The following is a 24732-nucleotide window of genomic DNA, read 5'->3' on the forward strand; positions in this document are numbered from 1 at the left end:
GACCTGTGTAAGAGAAGAGCATGCTACGTCAACAACGTAAGTTTGGTAGGAGATAGTAGTAAAAGAAAAAAGAAAGAAACCGGAGCAAACCGAGATATTGTTGACCTTCACTGTTTCTGGTGACGCTCTGCCTCCTCCAGTATAAAAGTATAAAAAGTATCATCTGAACTCTGAATTTATGACTCGAAACGAAATATTGGCGGTCACAGAATAATTTACTAATTTACTATAATTTACAGAATAATTTACTGTTATTTATTGATCAGTAACTTATTTGAGTCAGGCTGTTTCTGGTTATTTATTTTCCTCTAGTAAGTAATTTAACCACTACTGTCACAAGTCTCCATATTATTACAGGTGCATCAGAAAGAAGAACCTTTTGGAAGAAGATGGTGGAGTTTATTATGTTTTTATGAGAAAATAAACATTAATATGTAGGTCCGTTTGTTAAGGCATGGTAAATGGATAAATTGAATGTAATGTGAAGTGCTTTGGGGTTCTCTGGACTTAACAACTATCACTATGTAAGTACAGGCTTTTTTTCCCCCAGCCAATCAATAAGACATTCTTGGTGAAATGTTTAATGGAGGTCATCAGATCCTTTGTGTCCCAGAAGAGCTACATTTCCAAAGAAATGACCTCACTTTAACAAGATATGAAAATCACACTTAACACTGTCTCTGAGGATCTAAACAACCCACATCTAATAATGGGAATATTAAATCAGAGCAGCGTCGGCGCTCAGAACATGCTAACCACAATAGGTTATTAACGATTGCCACATGCTAGAGCTATTAAATAAATCCATGTAAAAGACTGGAGTTCCAAAGAAAACCGCATGAAAACCACAAGTCTCTCATGAGGTGGCGGTCCTTAAAACCTGGTTTTTCTACCAATGTTTGCCTGACAATGCCTGCATCCACTGTGGAGCTTGGAGGCCACCATGGAGATAAGACCTAAATGTAAAGTTGTGGCTAGCAGCTCTGGTTAAGCCAAACTCGTTAAACCTAAAAAATTTTTTAAAAAAACTAAAAAAAAAACTTGATTCACCCTGTAATCCTCATTCTTTTCAATCTACAAGCCTGGCTGACTTTCTGCTGGAATTAAGGTTCAACAGAACATCTTTCTCAAAAGAATGTCAGTGTAGATTGTTTTCATGATCTCTGGAAGGTCAAGGAATCATCAATTCCTTTTTTTTTTTTAAAGTGAAAATCACTAACTGCACATTAATGACATCAGCACGGGTTGCTCAGTTCACCAGATGTTCACCAACAGGATCAAACCCCAGCCAACCCCCTCTGTCACAACTTGTGGGCAAGAAGCAGCTGCACAGAATTCCTGCTTAGACCCTCCACAGAAACGTATATTCTACAGTAACCACAGCTGTGCCACCTGGTACTCTATGGTTGTGTTTTTATCCTGAGTCCAGATGCAGGAAAATAAAAGATCCTGTGATCTTAACAGTACAGGTTCCATTTATATGGGGTAAAAAAAAATTGCCTATGTATTGTTTTGGAGAAAATCATGAATTTCTCTTCATTTTTTTCAGATAAACAGTGGATTGAAAACATATTTATCTTCCCTTTCATTTTTTCACATTAACCAATTCAACAACTACAAACATTGATTTATTTTATTAGAATTTTCTGTTAATAGATTAAGAGAGTAGTGCCTGTTAGTGAAGTGGGTATTTTTTTATTATTAAAATCTGAAACGTGTGGCATGCTTTTGCACCGGCGCCATTGCCGACGTCCTTCAAAGCAAATCTGTTGCAGCAACTTGTCTTCAGAATTGACTTGATTAAAAAATTAAGTCCACATGTGCACAAGTCAAGCTCAGCAAAGCTACAGAACATCACAGAACAACAGGAAGACCAAGAAGCATGACAGACAGATCGAGGGTAAAATTGTGGAGAAGTTTAAAGGAAGTTAGGGTTTTAAAGCAACATCTTTAAAAATGAAAAAAAAAAAAATGGAAAGAGTCTGGTACAAATGCAAAACCTACAAGGTGAGATGACATGCTGTTGATGAACAGTGTCCTTCGCAGTTAACCACACGTTTAAACCGTTATTGTGGCTCGGGATGGCACACAGGTGGAGTTGGCGTGCCAGTAAAGAAGAGCTCTGATTGGCTGAGAGGGGCCTCAGAGCCCAGCAGCCCACTGGATCAGGCAGAAGGAGCAGTCTAGAGCCCCCCCCCCCCAGTCTGCGTCCCTCAACCTCGAGCAGCTGTCTCTGATTTCTCCTCTCATTAACTCTACTTCATTGTGTGGCTTTTGGAGTGAAACCAAAGTCGGTACCCAGGGGCTGTAAAAAGGCTCCAAATAGTGAGGAAAAAGCCATGAGATCAGAAAATGAAAATTGATTTGAATTATTAAAGCATCAGATTTGTGTCTGCTCGTCTAAGCAATGCTGACTCCCACTGGTTGGGGGGGGAGGGGAGCAAGGAACTTTAATTTATTATTTCCCCTTTACTATGTTGACATTAGCTCTTTCCTTTACATATGAGGTCTGACGTGATTTGCAATATGAGGCAGTCAGTTTTTCATCGAATACAGAGTGTGAGGCAGGAGGGAAAGAAAACAGTGAACGGCGTCTTTAACACGTGTCTGTTCGTGTCGTTGTAGGGAAAATATAATCTGCACTAGTTTGAGCGGGAGGGCGACGAAAAGAGTTATCAGCTGGCTGTGTCTTTGTTTGAATGTCTGCCTGCTGATGTATGTGTTTATGTGAGGGGAGCTGGTGACAAAATTTAAATCTTGAGCTCATTAGAAAGTCACAAAACATAAATAAAAGAGTCCAACAGAGAAAGGACATGGAGGGGTTCAATGTTTCAAGTTAGCATGAGGGGAGATGAATGTGTGGACAAATATTGAACACAGATCCCAGCCATTAACAAGCCATCTTCATCTCAACTGAAGCCTCGTTTGGTAGAGTGAAATGGAAAGTGTTCTTTTTATATATATATCTACATAAGATACTTTCACTGGTATTGCCAAGAACTGCGCGAGCCAAACAGGCTCTGTCATCCTCATTAGCATCACCGTGTCTGTTGGCCAAACTGGTTGGAAATGTATTAATCCTTAGAGCATATTTTAATTTATTCATTCTGTAGCTTTTCAGCACCGTCATCATTACACTGAGTTACACCATTTCTTTTTCCCCTCACAACTGTTGAATCGCTCTGGCTTCGTCTCATGATGTTCCTTTTCTGTATGGTATGTCTGCATGGCATGCACAAGGGAGGGGACTGAATCAAACTTACAATTTCCACTGTTTCAGTCATGCTTAGGTTAGACTGTGACGGTTAAATGGGCTAGAAACAGGAGTAGCAGCTTATTGATCCGACTGTTTCATCAAACAACTTTCACTGTTATGCTAGAGAAAGAACATCCTGGTAACCTATCTAGGTGAGTAATTGATTTCTAGCAGCTAAAATGCCTCAGTAAAGATACATTTAAACATTATTAAAAATGGGGTGGGGGGAAGACACTTTTCAATGAATTGCACCCACACTAGAACACATGTTGTTTACCCTAGTTTTTACGGTGACTTTTTAAACAAACACTTTATTGCTTGTGGTTGTTTTTGCACTGCCGTATATGATACAAAATTATTCCTAACTACAGCCTGGTCCGCTTAAGATTGAACATGTCTTGCATGTGAAAGCCTAAATGAGCTCTATGTAATTTACTTGCACAGACGTTTATCGCACTTGCCGCTCTTAAAAATGTTTAACAGCCCCCCCACATTAAACCCTGACCTTAAACTTCGGCTTTAAGTCAAACGAAACCTGCCATTTGAAAGCCTTCTCAGAAATCAAAAAGCACACCAAAGTGGAGCGAAATTCTTTTTAGGGCTCGCCAGACCCACATCCGTGATTTGATTCTATGTTTTAACCATTACCTCCGTCGTTCTTAGACACACAAATCCACACAGGTCAGATGTAAAAACATGGAAAGCTCATTTCTGTGTTTTGGGCCGAGCCAGAAGTGGACACTAAATCATTTCGAGCCAGCCCAAAAATATGTCTGTCTGGTGATAAAAGTAATGAGCAGCATGCTCACATGTTTTAAACAGGAATAACTTGATCTTTCACAAACATGTAGATTTTTATTCGCACATGTGCGAGACGAAAAGAGAACACGACGAAGTGGGATTTTAGTTTGGAGCATTACAAAAAAAAAAAAAAATAAGAAGAGAGACAGATGAAAGAACAAAACTTATTAGATGCCATAAAATAAATAATCACACACCGTGAACAGTCTCATATTGTGTCACATTGCCACAACCACAAACTCAGGCTGAATGTTACGTGATTGGCCAACACTGAAGAATGCTTAACTGAGAATTGGAAAAGTTAAGGATTTATGCTTTTCAGCAGTTTTTTTTAGTGGGAGTAGGACCTGTTTGAATAGCCGATGCAGCTGGGAGCTTTTTTTTTTTTTGAAGGGATAAATTTAAATGTTTTTGAACTGTGAAATGTCAGGGACACCACAAAGCATTTGCCCTTCATAAATCACATACCAGCGTTTAATTTAATAGTAAATGACCCCAAAAATATTCGTTGTTTCTTTTTCTTCAAAAGCACGTCAGGGCTCAGGCATTGAGGAAACTTGAAAAGAAAGGCTGATCTGTATTCTGCTTTTGTCAGAAATAAAAAAAAAAATTAAACAAATAACCAGACAATTTCAGGAAATATTTTGTTTTTCTTTGAACTGGCCAAACATCTGGGGCAATTTTTATGTTTCACATCTATACTGACGTTCAAATCTAAAGCCACAAAACAATACGAGGACACTTAAAGCAACAGCGTTAATGTTTTGCTTTTTCTTTTTCCTTAAGATGGAAAAAATAAAATAGTTTTAGCGGACAATGGGTACTTTTGACTTAATGATTTCTAGACTCATTTGGGTTTGTAGAAAAGCTCATCCATGTGTTGGAATGGATAAGCCTGACTAAGACGGAGTTGTTTTCATGACTGGGCAAAAATATTTAGCTCCAAAAAACATGCACCTGCATTTGCAGCAAAATGTGTAGAAAGCGCCGACTCAATATTTGAAAAATATTTTAAAAACCACAAATCATTTTCCTATGGAAAGGGATTAGGACAGCTAAAATAAAATAAGGAATTCTGACTTAAAAGTCAAAGTGCCTCTAAACTGACAGCTTCTTCTTAAGCATTGTATTTTAAATTCATTAAGTCAGACTTATTTTTGTTTTTCTTCAATGGCTCTTTTCTCTTCCGCATTTTCCTTCTACTGTTTATTACAAAAATTTAAATAAATACGTTCATGTTTATGGTTGTACAGTAAAGTGAATATAATGTATTTTAAGAGTATCAATACTTTTTCAAGGGAGTGATGCTGTTTACAAGAAGAAAGTTAACTCAAGTAGAAAAAAAACTTTGCAAAATGCCACTAAACTGTCAGCTTCTTCTAAAACATTGCATCAATAAGAACAAACATAATTGCCATCATTTGTTCTGTCAGCCTTTAGTAATTATGTTTTTTTATCCTTTTGTTTCAGGAGAAAGGCAGATGGTCAGATCTGAAAGCAATCTGTATGTCTCTGAGAATGTTTATCAAAAAACCATCCCAATTCCATGCGTCCATTTCAATTTCCTGAGCTCCTTTCTCTCCCAGCTTAAACCATGAATCTGATCTGACAGAGCACATATTCTTCTTCCAGCTCAGTCTGTGTGAGAAAAAGATAGAAACATCAAACTAGACAAAGGACTATATGTATCCCGTGGCTGAAATTAATTAAAAAGGACTGTCAAGACTTTGTGATGTGACTTTCTGAAGACTGTTTATGACCCATTGTTACAATAAGGAACGACAAAGAGAGCTAACCATGTGGGGGGTTGAAAAAAAAAATCCCTTTCTTGTCTGGCTCATTTGCATGAAACAGAAAGCTGCCAGATTCCTCTGGTGCCACAACGCAACCAATCAAGCTGCTTGTGACCGAGTACTTATTATTTTTTATTATTATTGCTCAGGTTTCTCTGTGCTCAGCTTCAAGGAAGCTTTCAACTTGTAATTACTGCAGCTGAAAAACAAGTGGGAAGAAGACGATAAACACATTTCTAAGCCTCATTATGAGGCCCCGGGAACTGAAGTGACCGCGTTTGGATGGTATGCACTGTGATGCTGGTTTATATTAGCGGTATGGGTGAGCCAATGTCAGTCGCAAGTCTGTCTGTCCCCCACTGTGCTGCCAACCTCTGGAGGAATCGTGTGCTGTATGTATGACAAGGAGAAAACAAGGAAGTTTTAGGGTGGTCCAAAAAAAAGTGAGAATATATATATATATATATATATATATATATATATATATATATATATATATAGAAACAATTGGACAACTTCACTGAATCCCATTGAGAACCTGGTTATTCCAACGGATATTAGTATTGTTGTTTCTAAATTAATATGAACTTGTTTTCTTTGCATCATTTGAGGTCTGAAAGTTCTCATCTCTTTGGTTGTTTTGACCATTTCTCATTTTCTGCAAATAAATACTAAATATTTCCTTGGAATTTCGGAGACATGTTGTCAGTAGTTTATAGGATAAAAGAACATCCATTCTGTTCTATAACAGAATGGTGGTGGAGGGGAAGAGGAGGCAGTCGATTAGTCAGCATTTTGCAGGGTTGGATATGGTCTCCCCTAAACCCCCCATTTGGGGCGCCACTGGGCGTCATTCGCTCAAGGGCCGCCACTGCCTGTATAAATAGAGCGTAAGCTCCTCTGCTGAGCCTACATACTGAGAGCGCACATTAACAGGACGATTAATATTTTAGGCTTGCTACAAAATGAATAATAGAAGTGTTTACATGCTTTTTTATATATATATTCTACGACAGAACGAGGTAATCTCTCTATGAGCGAAATGAAAGACCAGTAAAATAAAAATAAAAGAAAGCAGAGTTGGAGCGCTCCTTTTCTTTCCATCTTCTCGAACCCCCCGCGATGAACCATCCGGCTCTGCCCAGGATCCCTTGATGCTGCAATAACTTTCACCTTTTCTTCCACCGAGCGGTGGAAGAAGAATCCTGGCTAAATTCTCCCGGAATTTGCCAGGACCTGGACGCGCGTTGCGTAACTCGCGGAGAAATGTTCTTTAACTGGGGTAAGTGCGATGCAGCGACCCGTTGCTGCGGGATGGCGTGCGTGTTGTAACCTCAGAAGGAACCAGGATGACTGTGGTTTGCGTGCTGGGCAGAGGAGGGCAGAGCATGCTGGTGGCGCTCGGATGGCTTCTGTTAATCGGGACGCGCAGCGGAGCAGGTGAGCAGCGCCCGTGTGTTTGTTGATGCTGTTAATCTGTTCATCACGCCGCAGCCATACAGCTTGCTGATAAATCTGACTTCTTAAAATTCAGTGTAACCTGAGAAACCCTTGATGCTGTGAGCAGCAGCAGTGATGTCATGGTCATTCAGATTAATAATTCATGGAGAACATGAAGAGGTCGACTTTGTTTTTGTTTTTTTGTCCATGATGTCAGCAGAGGAAACGTTCACGGGATTTTATGTACACACATTAAGTTATATATAAATGTGAAGTATAAGGGCAGTTATTGTCACCCTGATTCAATACTGTAATTCTACAACCAATACTGCAAGTCTTTTTCCTGTCTTGCCGTGATCTTAAACATTCAGTTCTGGCTGCATGGTTTGGGTTGGTGCCCTGCCGGAAGTTGAACCTCTGTGTCAGTCATTTGCATCATGTTGCAGGTCTGGCTCTACATTCAGCTCAGTCCAGAAGTTTAGCCATTAAGTGTGCTTGTCATTGCTTGGAAAAGTCTCCCTCTGGTGAAACAACAGTCTTGCCTGGCCTGCGGTCTTTCTGCATGCTGCATGCTTGGGTTCTCTCCAGGTACCTAAAACATGAGTTAAGTTAGTTGGTTTCTCCAAATTGTCCTTAGGTGTGAGTATGTATGGTTGTCTCTGTTACACTGTCTTGGGTGTACCCTGCCTCTTGCCCAATGACCTCTACAACTGGGTACCAGAACCCCACAACCGTGTAGGATAAAATGATTAACTGGATGGATGCTGCCACCACCTCATTTCACTGAGGGAATGCTTAGTGTGTCTACCGACACACTAAGCATTTTGTGTGAATTCTATCAGCACCTTCTTCCACATGTACACTGTGTCAATAGCTGAAGGTACGTCAGCCATTATTGACTTACCTTCACCAATGGCTGTCATCTTGTCCCTCTTTTTTTTCTTTGGTTGCACTGGGTTTTATTTACAGGGACTGGTGTAAAGGGGGCAGAAAACAAATGTTCAAAACACCGATTCTTTTTGCAAAAGCATGTTGGCAGTCATGCATCACTTTCTTCCAGTTTATGTTGTTTCTGTCGTTTTCCCGTTGCTTTTTGTTGGTCTACCACATAAAATCCCTATCAAGTGCTCTGAGGTTTGTGGTTATAACATGACGCAAGAGGAAAAGCGCAACTGGTTCAAATACTCTTGCAAAGCATTGTATTGCCCAGTTTGTCTTTTCACCAACTCGTTCACACTCTGTTTGTTGCAGCATCTAGATGTGCAAACCAAGCCTGCAGTCCACCTATTGGGAATCTGGCTAGTGGCCGGGCACTTCTAACCCGGACAAACTGCTGTGCCAAACATTTCCAAAGTTTGTGCCCCCATCCTCCAGAGACCCCCCACTCATGCCAAGAAGACACTCATCCTCCTTCTCTGATGACCGATGACCCGTTTTTGCATCCGGACACCTGGTGGGCATCAAGAGGAGGCAACATGGAGCAGGACGAGATCCGTTTGGATCTGGAGACAAAGTTCTGTCTGTCTCATGTAGTTTTGATCTTCAGGTCTCCCAGGCCTGCTGCAATGGTCATTGAGCGCTCCGCTGATTTTGGAAAGACCTGGGAGGCTCTCAGGGTGTTTTCTCACAACTGCAGGGTGGAATTTAACTTGGACGATGACCTCAGAGGGCCGGGCTCGCTGTGCACGTCCCGGTACTCTAGTCCTCTCCCTTGTAGCGGTGGGGAGGTAAAGAAGTTTGCACAAAGATGTAGAGCATTTTCATAACACCCAACCAGTGCTATTTACCTCTCTCCTCGCCTCTCTGCTAGGTAATCGTACGTACTCTGGATCCAAGAAGTGTAAAAACCTTTGACCCCTACAGTCCAGAGGCCCTTGTCCGCCTGACCATCTCAAATCTCCGCATCAGACTACTGAAAGCTCAGACTTGTCCTGCATCTGTGAACTCTTCTGCAACATGGACAAACCCCACAGCCACTTCAGAAAGCCCACCTTCTGCACCATTTGCCATTTCCACATTGCTGGCCAGAGGGACATGCCTGTGTCATGGGCATGCTGAGTATTGCTTACCACATAAAATCAGTGAAGACAGACAAGACAGTGACAGGGTAAGTGGTGTGTCTTGCATTTGTGTCAGACTAGAAGCTAGGACATACAAAAGTGTCTGATGGTTATTGTAATATCTGTTCCTTTTGATGGGTGTTAAATCTATCAGGAAAAGGCGATTCTGAAAGCAAACATATCAGTTAAAAAGCTGAGCTCACCTGCTGTAGCTCATCATCCGACGCTCAAATCTTCCTCCTCCTTCCACCTCACTCTAACCTCCCACGTGACTACATGGGACACAGATTTAAGACACCGTGCGTCACGTCTTGCTTTCCTTCATCCCACCTGTATGACACTGCAGAGAGGTCATCCCTTTTAAATGCTAGTTATTTTAAGCTGTTTTAAATACTGTTCTTTCCATTTAAAAGGGTTTAAAAAGTTTCAAAGTGTAGCTATTTTCTTGGTGTTGCCGCCAAGTCCGTCACAATAGGCAGTATATTGGTTAATTGCATGAAAAATTAAAATAAGCTCAATAATTTCTATTCTGATTGACACTTTTTATGGTCTCAGTTGTGTGTAGTTCTTGTTTCAGTTTTAATGTTTTTTGTGTGTGTCATTTTGTTAATTTATTTTGGATATTTAAAATATCTTCCATTGTCAGTGTTAAATGTTCCTTGCAAAATTAAGGTTTATGGATTTTTTTGAAGAGGATGAACTTGTGTTGTCATGCAGTAACACTGTTTATTCACATTTCTGTGACAATTTATTGTCCAGCAATGACTCGTGACTTCTGAAGACAAACTCACACATGGTTTTCTTATATGGCCTGTTCTCTTTCTTCCTCATTTTAAAGAGTGGGCCTTTGTTACATTTAAACTCATGAAAATGGCGTAGAAAATGTTTTTTAAAAAAGATATTCAAGTTTAGTTAATGTGAAGATTAGCTTCTGCAGTAACGGTACATTTACCTTTAAGGCTTTTCACAAAATTACCAGAGGAGCTGATAAATGCAAAGAGATTATTTTTGATATTTTGTGTATTTTTGCTCCATTTCTTGTGCTTGCTTTGTAGTGTACATTTGGGTGTTTCCAAAAGTACCTGTTGACAAATGGATCATCATTAACACTTCCAACTCTTGAGCCTTACACTTTTTTAAGAACAGGTGTGTGTAGCAATTAACTAATGTTGGATAAAGAGACTGAGCAGCATCTCATCTAGGTATTTGGAAAGTGTCTCTGCGTCCATCACACTGATGGGGATCACTGTGAGAGGTGTGCCCCGCTGTACAATGATCGGCCCTGGAGGCCTGCCAACGGCAGCAGTGGTGAGCCGAACCCATGTCAGAGTAAGTGATCAACATTGGACTGTGTTATCAGACCATTTTAGTCTCAAAGCCCCGAGTTTTTAAGTTTTTGTTTATGGCCAGTCAATTTCCCTCCTTGCCCCTCTACCACTGATGACGACTTCCACCTCTGTTTCTGAAGAGTGTGAGTGCCATGGCCATGCAGAGAGCTGTCGCTTCTCTCTCCGGGCGTGGATTTCCACGGGTGGAGTCAGCGGAGGTGTCTGTAACGACTGTCGGCATAACACCGAGGGCCGCAGGTGTCAGCGCTGCCGTCACGGTTACCATCGCCACTGGCTCATGCCCCTTAAGTCTCCCTACGCCTGCACACGTAAGAGTCCATTGATCATGAGTTAATAAGAATTTAGGGTTATAACATTATGACCTTGTAATCATGGTTTTAGTGGTTTATTGATCGTCCCCTCATTCATGGATGGACAGACAACTGGTTGGATAGATGGATGGTTTGTTGGATCGACAGATTAATTTACAGATGGATGACCTGTTGGATGGATCCACCTGCCTCTGTCATTGTCTCATTGGCCAAAACACTTGACCCATCTTGCCTGCTGGGGGGTTGAGAGGGTCTGGTGGCAGCCTCACTTCTGACAGACTGGCCCAGGGCAGCTGTGGCTACTATCCAGTAGTTTGCCATCATCACAGTGTGAGTGTGTGTGTGAATGACTGATTGTAGTGTGAAGTGCTTTGGGGTCCTCTGGACTCAATAAAGCGCTGTACAAGTACAAACCATTTAACATGGATGGTTTGTTGGATGGTTTGTTGGATGGATGGATGGATGGATGGATGGATGGATGGATGGATGGATGGATGGATGGATGGATGGATGGATGGATGGATGGATGGATGGATGGATGGATGGATGGATGGATGGATGGATGGATGGATGGATTGCTTGTTGGATTCACAGTTAGTTGGATGGATGGCTGGATGGTTGGTTGGTTGGTTGGTTGGTTGGTTGGTTGGTTGGTTGGTTGGTTGGATGGATGGATGGATGGATGGATGGATGGATGGATGGATTGCTTGTTGGATTCACAGTTGGATGGATGGCTGGATAGTTGGTTGGATGGATGGGTAATTGGATAATTGGTTAGTTGGATGTAGGGTTTGCTGTTTGAGTGTATACAGTTGGATGGATAGATGGACGGTTTGGATGGTTAGTTGGATGACTGAATACATGTCTTGTTAGGGTCACAGCTGGATGGATGGTTGGATGCTCTCAATCTTAAAGTTAATCGCGGCTTTCATGATCACTCCGTTTCTGTTGGCATTGGGTCAAAATGAGACGGTTGAAAGATTCTCCCTGCTAACTTATTGAAAATCAACTGATTGAACTAGTATAAAACATTAAATAGTAAGTGTGCTAACCCTTTCCGTCTCTGTCCATGTTACAGGCTGCTGGTGTGATCCCCGGGGCTCGTTGCCTCCTCCACCTGGACAGGTGTTACCCTGGTGCGACCCCAGGAGTAGCCAGTGCCAGTGTAAGCCTGGCGTAGGGGGCATGAGCTGCAGCCACTGCCGCCCCGGCTACTGGGGCTTTGGAGAGGATGGCTGCATGCCTTGTGTCTGTCCAAACAGCTGCGATCCAGCTACTGGACTCTGTTTGAACAGGTAGACTTTCAAAGACATTTAAAAAAATGAAATTGCAATTTGAAAGAAATCTGACTGTAGATTGATCCAACCATAAATAAAAACTATCACATACATTTGCCTTCAGCATTTTTACTTGATACTTAGTAGAACCACCTTTTCCTGTGTCTACGTCTGCAAGTCTTATAGGGTAAATCTCGACCAACGTTTGGATAGAATGCATCAGTAAAAAGAAACAAAGCAAGTCTTGGGAGAAATTCTCAATTGGATTCCGGTCTGGGCTTTGACTGGGACTTTAATACATGGGCAAGGCCTGTGGTTCAAAGCTCAAACCATTCGACTGTAACTGGCTGTTCTGCTGAAAGTTTAACCTTCACTCTAAAGTGTCTCAAGTTCCCCCTCTCAATAAGTTTTTTGAGGGCAGGTCATTTTTATGCCGATTGGTTCAATGGGCAAAAAATGTATTTCCACTTTTACAGCTACCCAAATAATCAGGTACTGAACGTGCCTATTGGTGGAAAAATCCCAGACGTGGACGACATGTTCACAGCTGAGGAAGAATGGTCGAAGGAACATGCAGTGTCTGCTCTCCACTACACAGGTGATGTTTATTTGCACTGTCGAGAATAATTTTGAAGCACTAAAAGCAGAGCATAACGTACTGTCCTCACACAGGGAAATGCAGGTGTAAGGAGAAAAGTCTGAGAAGCGTCTCTGACCTCTGCGAGACCAAACACGACTACGGTGAGAAAAGAACCGTTTATGACTGGAATGGCTTCAAAGAACCGATTTGATCTTCTTCCTTTGCCGTTCACGACAGTGATGAAGGCGAGCGTGCTGTCGGCGCACGACAAGGGCAGCCACGCAGAGGTACGGGTCAAAGTCCGTAAGGTGGTTCGATCGGGTCGGGTGGCGCTGCGCTTGGGGACCGCCAGTGTGTTCCCTCTGCCCTGGACCCGTCGGGGCTGCACCTGCCCCGTCCTAAACCCAGGTAAGTGCGTCGCAAAAACTGTGCTGCATCAAGCTTAAGTATTTAAGTAATGCCGTGTTGTTTAAAACGCAGCACTAAGAGATCTTACTGTTACACGTTTCCTCCTTTAGGTGCGAAATACTTGCTTGCCGGCCCAGAGGAGCCGGAAACGGGTCGTTTGTTGGTCACCATGCAGAGTGTAGCGGTTCCATGGACGCCTCGAGTATCTTTGTTTTTATCAGAGGCGCTGAGGAACGGATGTCTGTGATACAAACAGGCAGGACTAAATTTAGAGGACATAACTTGATGTGAAAGCGGACTACTCAGCAAAAGAAACTTTGAAAGTCTGGAAGCGACTGAAAAAAAAAAAACCCCAAAGACTCAAACTCAAAGCCAGATGACTTCACAAATTGCCTTGGAAGAGTTTTCCTATGAATGATTCATATTGTGTCATGTTACAACCACAAAACTTAATGGATTTTATTGGATGTGTATGAATTTGACCAAACTAATGAACTATTGCTTAACTGAAGGAAAGTGGTGTTCATCATTCTTTCGCAGAACGTCAGAAGAGCGTCATGCATTCAGCACCGCAGCGTCAACACTTTGCAGTCCTTCTTTACAGCTACTTTGCTTTTCAGCATTTCTTTACCAGCTCTGCACATCTAGATTGGAAAGGGAAAAAATCATCTAGACAGAATTTATCTAAACTTGAAAAGTTTATTTTTATTTTGTGTATGAATTCATTTATGGGCTCCTGGCGTAAATGTCAGGTCTTCAGATCTCATTCAACCCACACCTTCCGTTTATTTGTCAGCTTTCTTTTGTCGACCAGTAAAAACATATTTATTCCATGAAACGTAAGGATATTGTTCCCCGTCTTCAACAGAACAGCAGATCAGAGGAAGAAAAACAAAACAAAACCGAGACGACCAGTTTAAGACAGAATTTTTTTTGCTACAAACACAGAGACACCCTGAAAACTTGACAGTGACTTCAGCGACCACTGAACGACTTTTTCTGTTTGTTTTGACAGCAAGAACATTAATGACATTAATTTGTTGTGCGGAGATTTTTACTGGACAAAGAGCACAGTGAGAAATGGAACACGTTCCTCTAATTTTTCCCTCTGTTTTGGTCTCAAGTGATAAAAAGGGAAGTGATATTACACATCAATAATATCTTGAGAAAAAACAAACAAACCATCAAGGTATTATAGCTCAAACTAATGTCACTTTGGATTTTAAGTAATTTTCTTTAGCTTACATTAACAGACTGACACTGATGTACAAATGAAAAAAGGCTCTTCTGTTATCCACGAGAAGCAGCGATATTAAACTGCTGTTGCATATAATGTAATGCAAGTCCAACAACTCGAGTCCCTCCTAACAACATGAGGGTAACCTTTCATTATTTAGTGCTTAGAAGACGAATCACTTAAGTAAGTCCTCTGCTGTTGTTCCATGAAACAAACCTTTATCTGGCTAAAGACGTTTGGCTCAAGAAGAGTCACTCTGCGATGGTCTGACTGGCTCTAGCTAGCCGTCTGCAGCCGACGCGCTGTCTGGTGAAGCTACCGAAGGAGAGTCATTCTCAGACAATAAGGCGGAGCCTTCGGCGGCAGGAGCACCGCCCGATTCGGCTTGGGGAGGGCTTTCTTTGTCTTCCTCCTGTGGATAGAGGTCGGGGTACCTCTGCATGCACTCCTGCATGGTGCGGAACTGCTCGATGCACTCGGAGCCCTTCACCTCCTCCTGGCTGTAGTGGAAGCACGAAAAGGCCTCCTTGAACTGAGAGCCGCAGGGCCCACTGGCCATGCCGCCCAGGCAGGGGCAGTTCCAGTTTATTTCTCCATTGGGCAGAATCAGGCCTTCACAAACAAGATGTTGACACGGGTCAGTTTGGCTCAACTTAAAATAATACAAGCATCATTCCTTTGCTTCCAAAAAATATTAAAACAATAGACCCTTTTCACAGTGACGTCAGACAATGGCCGCCATAACTCAAACCTGGGTATCTTTACTTCCGGTGTGATTTTGCCTTGGGAACCAAGCTGAAAAATTCCCGCATTCTCATAATCTTAAGGATATAATAAAAGGTAAGTTTAATAATAACAGCATTTAAGTGTTAGATAGCTGTTATTAATTATTGTAAAATCACCATTCTCTAACTGTGTATAAAATAAACAGCCTCCGATCGGAGAGTAAACCACCTAGCAGCAGCTTTAGCCACATTTAGGAAAAAATATACTCTCTGTCAGTGCTGTAACGTTTAGAGGTTCACTTTCTGTATTTTATAAAACAGTGTTTACGTGTTAGATAACCGTTATTAGTCATTGTCAATTTACCATTCTCCAACCAGCCTCCGATCATGAGTAAACCAGCTAGCAGCAGCTTTAGCCACAGTTAGGAAACATATACACCGCCGCCTGTCAGTGATGTAACGTTTAGAGGTTCATTTTCTGTATTAATGGAAAATAAAGGACATAAAAATAACTTTAATCTGATTACTGGATTTGAAATACGAGCTCGTTAGATTATTCGTTACCGGAAAAAGTGGTCCGATTAGAGGAAGGCATTACAAAGCAGCGGCGGCACCGGACATCTCTGCTTATAACAAACAAACCCCTATTTTATGGGATGAGTGGCAACTCCAGTCTATAATTTAAGAATCTGATCAAGATTAGAGCCTAAAACGTTATAGTTCAAAAACAGTTAAACGTTCTGGTTAAGGAACAGTTATGTCACGTAGTTAGCTAGCTAACAAAATTCACTAATGCTAAGCTAACGGTTACACAAAACAAAAATACCTACCTTCATAGTCAAACAGGTATTGTTCGGTGAAGAATTTCTAGCCTTTGTCTAATTTAGATTTTATTGTCAGAGAAAATTGGTTTGCAAATCGTGAGCTATCTTCAAATCTTATTTTAGGCAAATGTTTTAGAGACTGTGTAAACTCCATGCTCTGGTGTTCTGTCTGATCAACATATGCTGTCAGATATATACATATATATATATAAATATCTAAATCTCTCTTTCTATATATATGTCTCTATATAGATATACATAGATATATATGTGTCCATTTTACATATATGAAATAGACAACTTTATCGTTACTTACTATGTACACCGGAACTAAGGATACACAGCTTCGAGCCAAAACGGAGGTTGTGTGACGTCATGTGAAAATGGTCTATTGACAGATATTTACTTGTTCACAGTTATGCTTACAAGATTTTGAAATGTGTATTTGTTATGCAAGTTTTTTTTTTCTTTCAAATTATTAGAAAAAAGCTTGCAAAATTTGAATGTGGCTGCTTACAAACATGATTACCTCTTAGAAATTAAAACTCTAAATGCAATTTGGACGTCAGAAACCATCTGTTTTAATCAGAGAGACATGCTTAAATGAATGTGACTATGATAATATATATTTCAGAAAGTAAAAGAGAGTTCATCTCCACACAATTTTTTTTAAATAGAGTACACTGAAATAGATTAGTGGTTAGATTAATGTGAAATAAAACCATGATTGGAAGGACTTCCACTTAATTCTTCAGCTTCACATCAACTGTGAAAACTTGGTATAAATGCATAGGTGCAACTTACAGAGGGATGTTTATCCAGTTATGTCAGGTTGTACTTATATGTTTGAGCTCATGTGGGTTAAAGTGTACGCAGTTCTTGTTTTCTGATTATGCATCATGTACATCATTAAAAACACAAAATTAATGTCTTTTATGCCATGGTTGAGCGTGAATTTAAAAAAAAAAAATATATATATATATATATATATATATATATATATATATATATATATAAATTAACCTTTTCACTTGAACTGTGTGGCTTAGTTACACTGCAACACTTAACTTATTAAAACTAAACTTCTCAATGAGAGGCTGCAGAATACTCACCCTGCTCCTCATAAGGATCATCGGGGTCATCTGCTATCAGCTCGGCGTTGCTGGGAGTCTCGTGGTCTTCTTTTGTCACGAAGATGATCCGGTCCTTACCTTAAGTAAGAATGAAAAGTCAGCAACAATGAGTGAATGTGGTTTGCTTGCCAGGTTATCCGTATTATAGGGACAAAAGCTGAAGTACTGTAGAATTATCGCCGCTGTTTCACTGAAAAATGGACAGACAGCGCCCTCTGGTGGCCACACTGATTCAAATGATTTCCGCGACTTATTAAACAACACTACAGACAATTTATCCTCTTTGTCTGTTATGGCGGTACTCACGGTGTAATTTACTTAAGCTCTGCAGTTTAGTTCCAGAATAATTTTACATCTAAAGACCGCTTCCTTCCTAAACCGGCTATCTACAGCTCGAGGCTGTGGGAAGTTCTCGCTGTTTCTAGACGTTAGCTTAGCATGCAGCATGCTTGTCCCTTACCTTCCCCGAAATGGACCGAAACATGACACTAAAAAACATTTAAATTACCTTCCTGCTTGCAGTACGACATGTCTGCTGGTATTCTTGTCCGTGGACCTTCGTCCCTCTCGATAAAAGACGACCGAGGCGAAAGGCACCGAGAAACAACTGAGATTTCATTTGACAGAATAGCAGGTGTCACACGGAGTTCTGTGACCGGCGGCGTTGACTCCGCCCCCGAACCGCCTGCCTGCACGGTGACCTGTCCCTGTTCGCGCACAAAAATGACGTCACACAAGTACATTTTGTCATTTAACATTTACGGGCAAAATTTCTGTATTTTAAGTGTAATATTGTTTTTGACTTTTTTTTTTTTTTTAATTAATTGAACTTTCAACGTTTTGTCACTTTGCAACCGTAAGATCTCAGCTTTTGACTGATAGCCCACGTGTGTGTAGTTTAGATTCAAACTGAACGTTTTGGGCTTCATGCAAAATTATCTTTGGGGAGAAAATCTAGCATTGCGCAAAACACTGAACACAACACTCCCCACGGTGAAACATGGATGTATCATTATATATGCCAGAAGAGTGTAACAGATTAGATTTGGTTATTTAAAAAATATAAATACTGTGACTAATTTTACTGCAATTTACCTTTTACACTACTGTCACTTAAGCAAAATTTCTGGCAGCCCTATCCACCTTGTGTTACTTTCCTGAATGACAAACAAGCAGTTTTACCAAAATGGCATCTGGGTTTTAAACAAGCTTCATGGTTTTAATGCCATTTTTAATTTTCTATGTCAGTTTTGTTTTGACGACCAGTGAGATGTTCATATTACTTTGTCTTCATTATACTGTTTGAAGGCCATAGAGGTCTACGAACAAACTACAGCTTTGATCCACAGCACAGTTTTGATGACTTCCTTAAGGTGGCATGTCATAAACAACAGGAGCTTCTTAAAGAGACAGAAGCCCAATTTCAAAGCGTTAAAATGCAAAGTCAAATTTCACTTGTCATGTTTGATATATATAGTATTTGTATAACAATTGAAGGTAACAGTTACTAGATGATATAACATATCACTATGTGCCTGGAAAATAAGACATAAGATATTTTTTTTATTATTCGTCATAATAAAAATACATAACACTGCCCATATAAGAAGTTCAACAGGTATCAACACTCCTTGCCTCTTTTTTTTAATTTTACCATTTTACAAATATCCATTCAAAGATCATTATAAAAAAATGAAACCACAAACTGTGTTGGAAAACATTCTCTTTTTTTTAATAACACAATTATGTCTTACATAAAGTAAAAACAAAAATGAACCCCTTTCTCAGCCCTATCAAACCCACCCTCATCCCGACCATCCCGGCAGTTTTCAGCAGCGATTCAGTCTGGGGATAAAAGAGCATGGCGACGCAGGCGAACACGTTCCACTGAGGGCCCAGGGACATTGGACAAACGCTGTTCCCAGCGCAAGATGGCTGTGGATATAAACAGTCTGTGATTTAAAAAAAAAAAAAAAAAAGAAAGAAAATGAACATGACAAACAGTTTGTCTGAGACAACCGGAGACAATTACGAGGAGTGCCGGCATATTCTCGGTATGCTTTCCGCATCCTACTCTGGGCTCCTGGAAACCTCAGACATGGTTGACAGAGGATGTACACAGCATGGCTTTCTATTAACTCCCCCCAAAAATGTCCAAACATAATATTTTCTGCTTGAGATCAGGATCAAAACGATGTTGCCGTCTTAGTGTTCCTTAAACGCCTACAATTAAAAAAAAAAATGCCTGAGGTAAGTCGAAGACAGCCACTCACAAACCGTGTGCTTTTAAGCGTCATCAGGCTGCTAGAGCAACCAGAAGGCGATTCAGGCAGCCTGCAGAAACCTCTACAGAAAGAAAAAAGATGGATGACAACCAATACTATGCTCAGCTCTCAATGTAACCAAAACAATTTTCTCAAGCACGAGCAGTACGGTGGAAAACAAAAAAATAGTGGAGTTAAAAAATAAAAAAATTACTTATCCCTGCTGCGAAGTACACCAACAGAAGAAGTTGCAAAATAAAAAACAGGCGGGTTCTTTGTATGTGTCAGGAGATTGGCAAATTTGATATTAGAAGAGCAGCGCTCCCATACTGCCAACTTCACTCTGCTCTTTCACAAAGATCTCAAAGTACTGGTAGATGATGGTGACGGCCAGGAGGATTCCTGTCCCCGAGCCGATGGCTCCCAGGAAGTCCGCCATGACAGACAGCCCTCCTATACAGAGCCCTCCGAACGCAGCAGCTGTGGGGATATACCTGCAGAGAAGCAGCAGAATTAGACAAGGAAATAAAGAACGACGTCACCTCCCCGTTTCCAATAAGGCTCCTCTTGTAGCTGGCTAATAAATTGTTTTAAGATACGTTACCCACTCATCTATAAACACTTTGTAAGTTGTAAATTAAAGATGAGAAGGAGACTATATGCTAAAAAAATTTGTTTACAAGGTAGTCTGAAATGTTTAGAATAACAACTCTTGATAAAACATGCAGGTGAACAGACTTATCTCACTATTTGGCAAGAAACCTGTAGATTTTGTCTCCTCACCCTTATTTAATGCATAATAAACAGTTATTAATGACTTATAAAGTGTTTAGAGATGAATTAACATATAAACCAGTAAGGGGAACCTTCTTGTAAAGTGGTACTGTGGTATCTAATGCATTCGGTACCTGTTTAGTTCATGCACCATGGAGGTCTCTCTGTGTCCCCTCATCACCATCTGCTGCTCCTTCAGCTGCTTGGCCACCTGATGGGAACCACATGACATCCGTAAGCGTTTCCGGCGTCAAACCCGGCCACAAATCCAGCTGCGCGACGCGGCACTTACGTCTTTGGCTGAAGATCCCGACACCTCGATCCAGGTCTTTGAGAAGAAGGCACAGGAGCCCAGCATGAAGACGATGTAGATGACGGCGTGAACCGGGTCATCCAGGACAGAACCAAACGACTCGGGAGGAGAAAGGTAGTAGCAGAGGCCTCCCACTGGGTAGGCCCGGGCTGGTCCTCCGCTTGAAGTGTCCTGGAAACATTTTTTTTGGTTTGGTCAGGAATCGTGAAGGGAGCGGTTGTGAACTCGACTCGATTGTCCGTCATTCAGACGGGTGAAATCTGGAGCTGGGTGTTTGACAGAACTCGATGAAGACGGTCGAGGGCGACTCATAACTTCTGCCGAACAGACGGTACAGTACACAGACTAAAGAGTCCTGCCATGTCAAAATTTAAGACCAAAGATTTGTGTTTTAAGGCCAAATTACATTTAAAAAAACAACAACAATTTTAAGACAATTTTGGATACATGAGCTCAAGACTTTTTAAGGATGTGCGGACACCCTGTGTTAAAGGGGAGTATTTCCTTTCCACTGCAAGCTCAGTATGAGGGATCGCTGTAAAGTCAATAACGCAAAGCAAGCAATTTTCTACTGTTGGCTACGTAATCGTCCAGGATGAGTCAAGACTGCAGATCAGTCAATGCAATCTGGCTGCTTTCCTTAGATAAAAACTTTTTAAACTACTTTGAATAATTAACTGATCTTTCTGTACCGTTTGATAACTAGGATCAATTGAAATTTATGATTGAATTGAGATTTTTTTCTTCTTATCGGTGAAGTGCATCGAGACACTCGTGAATTATACATTGAATTGGTCCTTGTCAACACTATGAAACTCGCACAAAACAGCTGGAATAAGACAGATTAGACATGTGGCATCCATGTACTGCAACTGGTTGCACTGAGATTTCATTAAGGGGAGTAAGGAGGTATAAAATGCAAACTTTAAATAAAAGACAAGGCCAGCGACCCCTAATAACCTTTTCCTTCCCATTCTCACTGATGTGATACTTTGTGTAGGCGTACATTAAAATTATTAAAAACATAAAAAGTTTGTTGTAACGTGGCAGCCCCTGTTATACTTACAGACCAGGTTCCTAAGAGATTGACCAGGAAGTTCCCGCTGAAACGCGTCGACAGCATCTGGGAGATCACATACAGGTTGGACACTAAGGCAGACTGCAGGATGATGGGGATGTTGGAGGTGTAGAAAAGCTTGATGGGGTAGGTGTTGTACTGCCCGCGGTAACGAGCCGACTTGATGGGCAGGTCCACTCTGAAGCCCTGACGGCGTCACAGAAACGGGAATGTGTGATCCAAGTTCGTTTTGTACAACGGAAGGTCATGCGGCGCTAAAAGCCTCACCTGGAAGTATATAACCACAGCGAACACGAAGACGGTGGCGATGAGGTTCATGAGATTAGGCAGGTTTTGTCTGTAGAAAGCTTCTCTGAGGGCGCGCACTTTGTCTGTGCGTGTGGCCAGCAGGTGGAAGAGAGCGATGATGGCTCCCTCAAACTCAGTACCTGGATAAAACACATTGGTTTAGTCACAGTAACAAACTGAGATACACATTATTTCTGTCACTAAGCTTAAGAAATATAAAAAGAGAGTATGTTTTCAATGCCAATACCTCTGCCAGTGTTGACAGTGGTGGGGCTGAAGGCCTTCCAGACGATGGTTTCACAGATATTGGTCGCAATGAAGAGAGAAATACCAGATCCCAGACCGTAGCCCTTCTGGAGAAGCTCATCCAGGAGCAACACTATCAGACCAGCAACAAAGAGCTGGAGAGGGAAAAAAAAACCCAACTTCTGAGCAAAAACACGAAGATTAACAAGGATCCATTTCCACTTTTCCCATCTAAAACTTTAACAGCTTTCTATTCTCATTAGTAATAACCTGAATGATGATCAGCAGGCAGATGCCAGCACCCATCTCTGAAGGATCTCCGTACATGCCAGTCATGACGTAAACAATGGCCTGTCCAATGGTGATGATCATTCCAAACACTGCACACACAAAGAAAAGAAAAACAACGTCAACAGAGAACAGACTAAAATTATTATTATTTTTTTTTATACAAAAAGTATCAAATGGAGACATCCTCAAATGCAGACGTACGTTTCTGAGCTCCATTGAAGAGAGCTCTGTCTTTGGGGGTGTCACCAACTTCAATGATCTTGGCGCCAGCCAGCAGCTGCATGATGAGGCCTGAGGTGACGATCGGTGAGATGCCGAGCTCCATGAGCGTACCTGCAGGCCAAAGAGGAGGAGAAGAGCTCAGCTGCAGCGCTAAAGAGATGACGACTGAACACATCTCACCAGGAGAAGGCCTGAGTCTTTTTTGTTTCACTTGACTTTATTACGCAGGAAATATCAGGGTTTCTGCAGGACTCACCAACTCCAATTTAAGACTTTTTAAGACAATTATGAGTGGAATTCAAAAGCAATATCACCACAGAAATGTACGAACTTCGTCCAACCAACTGGAGATAAATTTGAAAAAAAAAAAAAAAAAAAGCTAGCTAGCAAGGATATGTTAGCAGATTTTTACTTTCTGCCCAGCACTTCCACCATTCAGCGTGAACCAAGCAGAAGATCACATAATTGGTTACCAGAATATGTCTCTGTGGGTTTTTAGTAATGAGGGCTTCTCATGGATCCTCTAGCTTTTGCTTAGACATGCAACATACACACCTCTGTTGGAGGCCAGGATTACTCTCATCCAGTAGAAAGGATCTGCTGAATCTGATGACATGATGCCAAACAGAGGAATCTGAAAGAAATGCATAAAAACATCAACCTTAGCTACTGTGCAGAAAAAGAAAAGCTGTCAGAACAAAGCATCGGACGTGAATACAAACCTGGCAGCACACCAGAAAGATGAATAACGTGATGGCGGTCCATAGTACCTTTTCCCTGAACTGAATCTGCAATTTAAAAAAAACATAAGTAAATAAACAGTTGAGATGTTGATCCTACAAAACCTACAAATGTATAAAGAGGGGGCAAGAGCTTACCTTTCTTTCTGGTTTCTGAATCTCTGGCAGGACTGCGCAGAAAGGCTTGATAACTTCCAAAAATTTAACTGCGTGAAGAAAAAAGAGAGAGGATAACTGTGAGATCCGACAACTTTCTTTTGCAACGTCAGCCACATTTTAACTTGACCTACACCTCTCTGACCAGGTGAGCGCTGATGCAACGTCATCACTAACCAGCTGCCAGCGAAGCAAAACAACAGCAGAGGTTAAGTGGTGAACATGATCAATGCTAAATATGTGAACCTGAGAAAGCCTCGGAGCTACTGGTGTCCACTGCGCAGTCCCTTTCCAATGTTTTCAGTCTCTGTCAGCTCTGTCCATCACTGATGCTGACTATAACAGTAGCTAGAGATTTAATGACCACAACCCAGACGACATAGTTAACTACAAAGGATAGGTATCAGACAGCAGCGTTTAATAACAAACGGAAGACAAATTAGGTGCAGATTCAACTGAATTAACATTAGCTAAATGCTAACTGCTGTGTTTCACCGCAAACCAGCCGACAAAAGCGTTCAAAAGCCACAGCCGACGTTCAACCGACGTTATAATTCTTGTGTAATCTGTAAACTAACTCCACCAATGTTCAGTAAGCCACGGCTTTAAACCTGTGGTCTTTATAAGGAGGTTGAACTTTCCACATAACCTGACGAAGGTTAGCTAATTAGCTTCCCTGCGAGAGCTCACTGTTCCCTCCTCTTCCAAGTTTTAAAACGCAGCCGCTAATTCAGATATCTTCATGAAGATAAGCAGAAGAACAAAAGGGGAAAGCACTTACTCCCCATGGTGTCCTTGGGCCGACTCCTGCTGTGTAGCTGTTAACAGTTTTGAGTGCACAGAGGAGTCAGTGTGGCTCCATCAGCCGCTGCGAGAGGAAAGAGAGAGTTGGAGAGACACGTCACCAGACAAGCCGCAGGCACACGTCACTTCTCCGACGAACAAATGTCGTTTAATATTATCCACCACAGGCGGCGTGCACAGCAGTCCGCAGGCACAATTTAGCAAGGCTTCCAGAATAACTATTTCCATGTGAAAAATTAGTGATTTTTTTTTAACGCTTGCATTTTAAAACAAGCTTCTACTATCCACAAAGTCCTCCTGTCCGCTAGAGGGCGCCCCAATACTATAGTAACTGGTGGCTGTGATTTGGAGACTTCAACCAG

At 41.4% G+C, this 24732-nt stretch overlaps 3 protein-coding genes across 3 annotated transcripts; 1 reads left to right on the forward strand and 2 right to left on the reverse strand.

Moving 5' to 3' along the window:
- The first annotated feature begins 7199 nt into the window (after window positions 1-7199).
- On the forward strand, window positions 7200-13522 carry LOC106923221 (netrin-4). Its single transcript, XM_014996146.2, has 10 exons — window positions 7200-7290; window positions 8542-9017; window positions 9101-9397; window positions 10553-10679; window positions 10819-11007; window positions 12089-12305; window positions 12764-12885; window positions 12960-13028; window positions 13105-13275; window positions 13386-13522. The coding sequence occupies exons 1-10, from the start codon at window positions 7200-7202 to the stop codon at window positions 13520-13522; spliced, it is 1896 nt and encodes a 631-aa protein (XP_014851632.2).
- Window positions 13523-13954: 432 nt separating this feature from the next.
- On the reverse strand, window positions 13955-17883 carry chchd4a (coiled-coil-helix-coiled-coil-helix domain containing 4a). Its single transcript, XM_014996149.2, has 3 exons — window positions 17703-17883; window positions 17174-17272; window positions 13955-15124 (listed from the first exon to the last, which is right to left on the reverse strand). Exons 1-3 carry the CDS (start codon window positions 17722-17724, stop codon window positions 14793-14795), a joined length of 453 nt encoding a protein of 150 aa, XP_014851635.2. The 5' UTR covers window positions 17725-17883; the 3' UTR covers window positions 13955-14792.
- Window positions 17884-18904: 1021 nt separating this feature from the next.
- Window positions 18905-24467, reverse strand: LOC106923220 (protein transport protein Sec61 subunit alpha-like 1). The gene is made up of 12 exons (XM_014996145.2): window positions 24348-24467; window positions 23549-23616; window positions 23393-23458; window positions 23226-23304; window positions 22650-22781; window positions 22428-22537; window positions 22159-22312; window positions 21891-22051; window positions 21612-21809; window positions 20525-20716; window positions 20367-20443; window positions 18905-19952 (listed from the first exon to the last, which is right to left on the reverse strand). The coding sequence occupies exons 1-12, from the start codon at window positions 24352-24354 to the stop codon at window positions 19766-19768; spliced, it is 1431 nt and encodes a 476-aa protein (XP_014851631.1). The 5' UTR covers window positions 24355-24467; the 3' UTR covers window positions 18905-19765.
- Between the last annotated feature and the right edge of the window lie 265 nt (window positions 24468-24732).

Source organism: Poecilia mexicana, unplaced genomic scaffold (genome assembly GCF_051168715.1).
Source record: "Poecilia mexicana isolate PSO_F unplaced genomic scaffold, ASM5116871v1 scaffold_5, whole genome shotgun sequence".
NCBI classification, from domain to species: Eukaryota; Metazoa; Chordata; class Actinopteri; order Cyprinodontiformes; family Poeciliidae; genus Poecilia; species Poecilia mexicana.

Bases quoted from the DNA above. Each gene is read 5' to 3' on its own strand.
- LOC106923221 (XM_014996146.2), top strand. From the start codon at position 7,200: ATGACTGTGGTTTGCGTGCTGGGCAGAGGAGGGCAGAGCATGCTGGTG. The intron at 9,018-9,100 runs GTAAAGAAGTTT...CCTCTCTGCTAG, and splicing joins TCCCTTGTAGCGGTGGGGAG to GTAATCGTACGTACTCTGGA. The intron at 11,008-12,088 runs GTAAGAGTCCAT...TCCATGTTACAG, and splicing joins GTCTCCCTACGCCTGCACAC to GCTGCTGGTGTGATCCCCGG.
- chchd4a (XM_014996149.2), bottom strand. From the start codon at position 17,724: ATGTCGTACTGCAAGCAGGAAG. The intron at 17,273-17,702 runs GTAATTTAAATG...TTCTTACTTAAG, and splicing joins GTCGTACTGCAAGCAGGAAG to GTAAGGACCGGATCATCTTC. The intron at 15,125-17,173 runs GTGAGTATTCTG...TTGTTTGTGAAG, and splicing joins TGATCCTTATGAGGAGCAGG to GCCTGATTCTGCCCAATGGA.
- LOC106923220 (XM_014996145.2), bottom strand. The intron at 23,459-23,548 runs GTAAGCTCTTGC...TTTAAATTGCAG, and splicing joins TTCAGAAACCAGAAAGAAAG to ATTCAGTTCAGGGAAAAGGT. The intron at 19,953-20,366 runs GTACCGAATGCA...GCTTCTCTGCAG, and splicing joins ATGGTGCATGAACTAAACAG to GTATATCCCCACAGCTGCTG.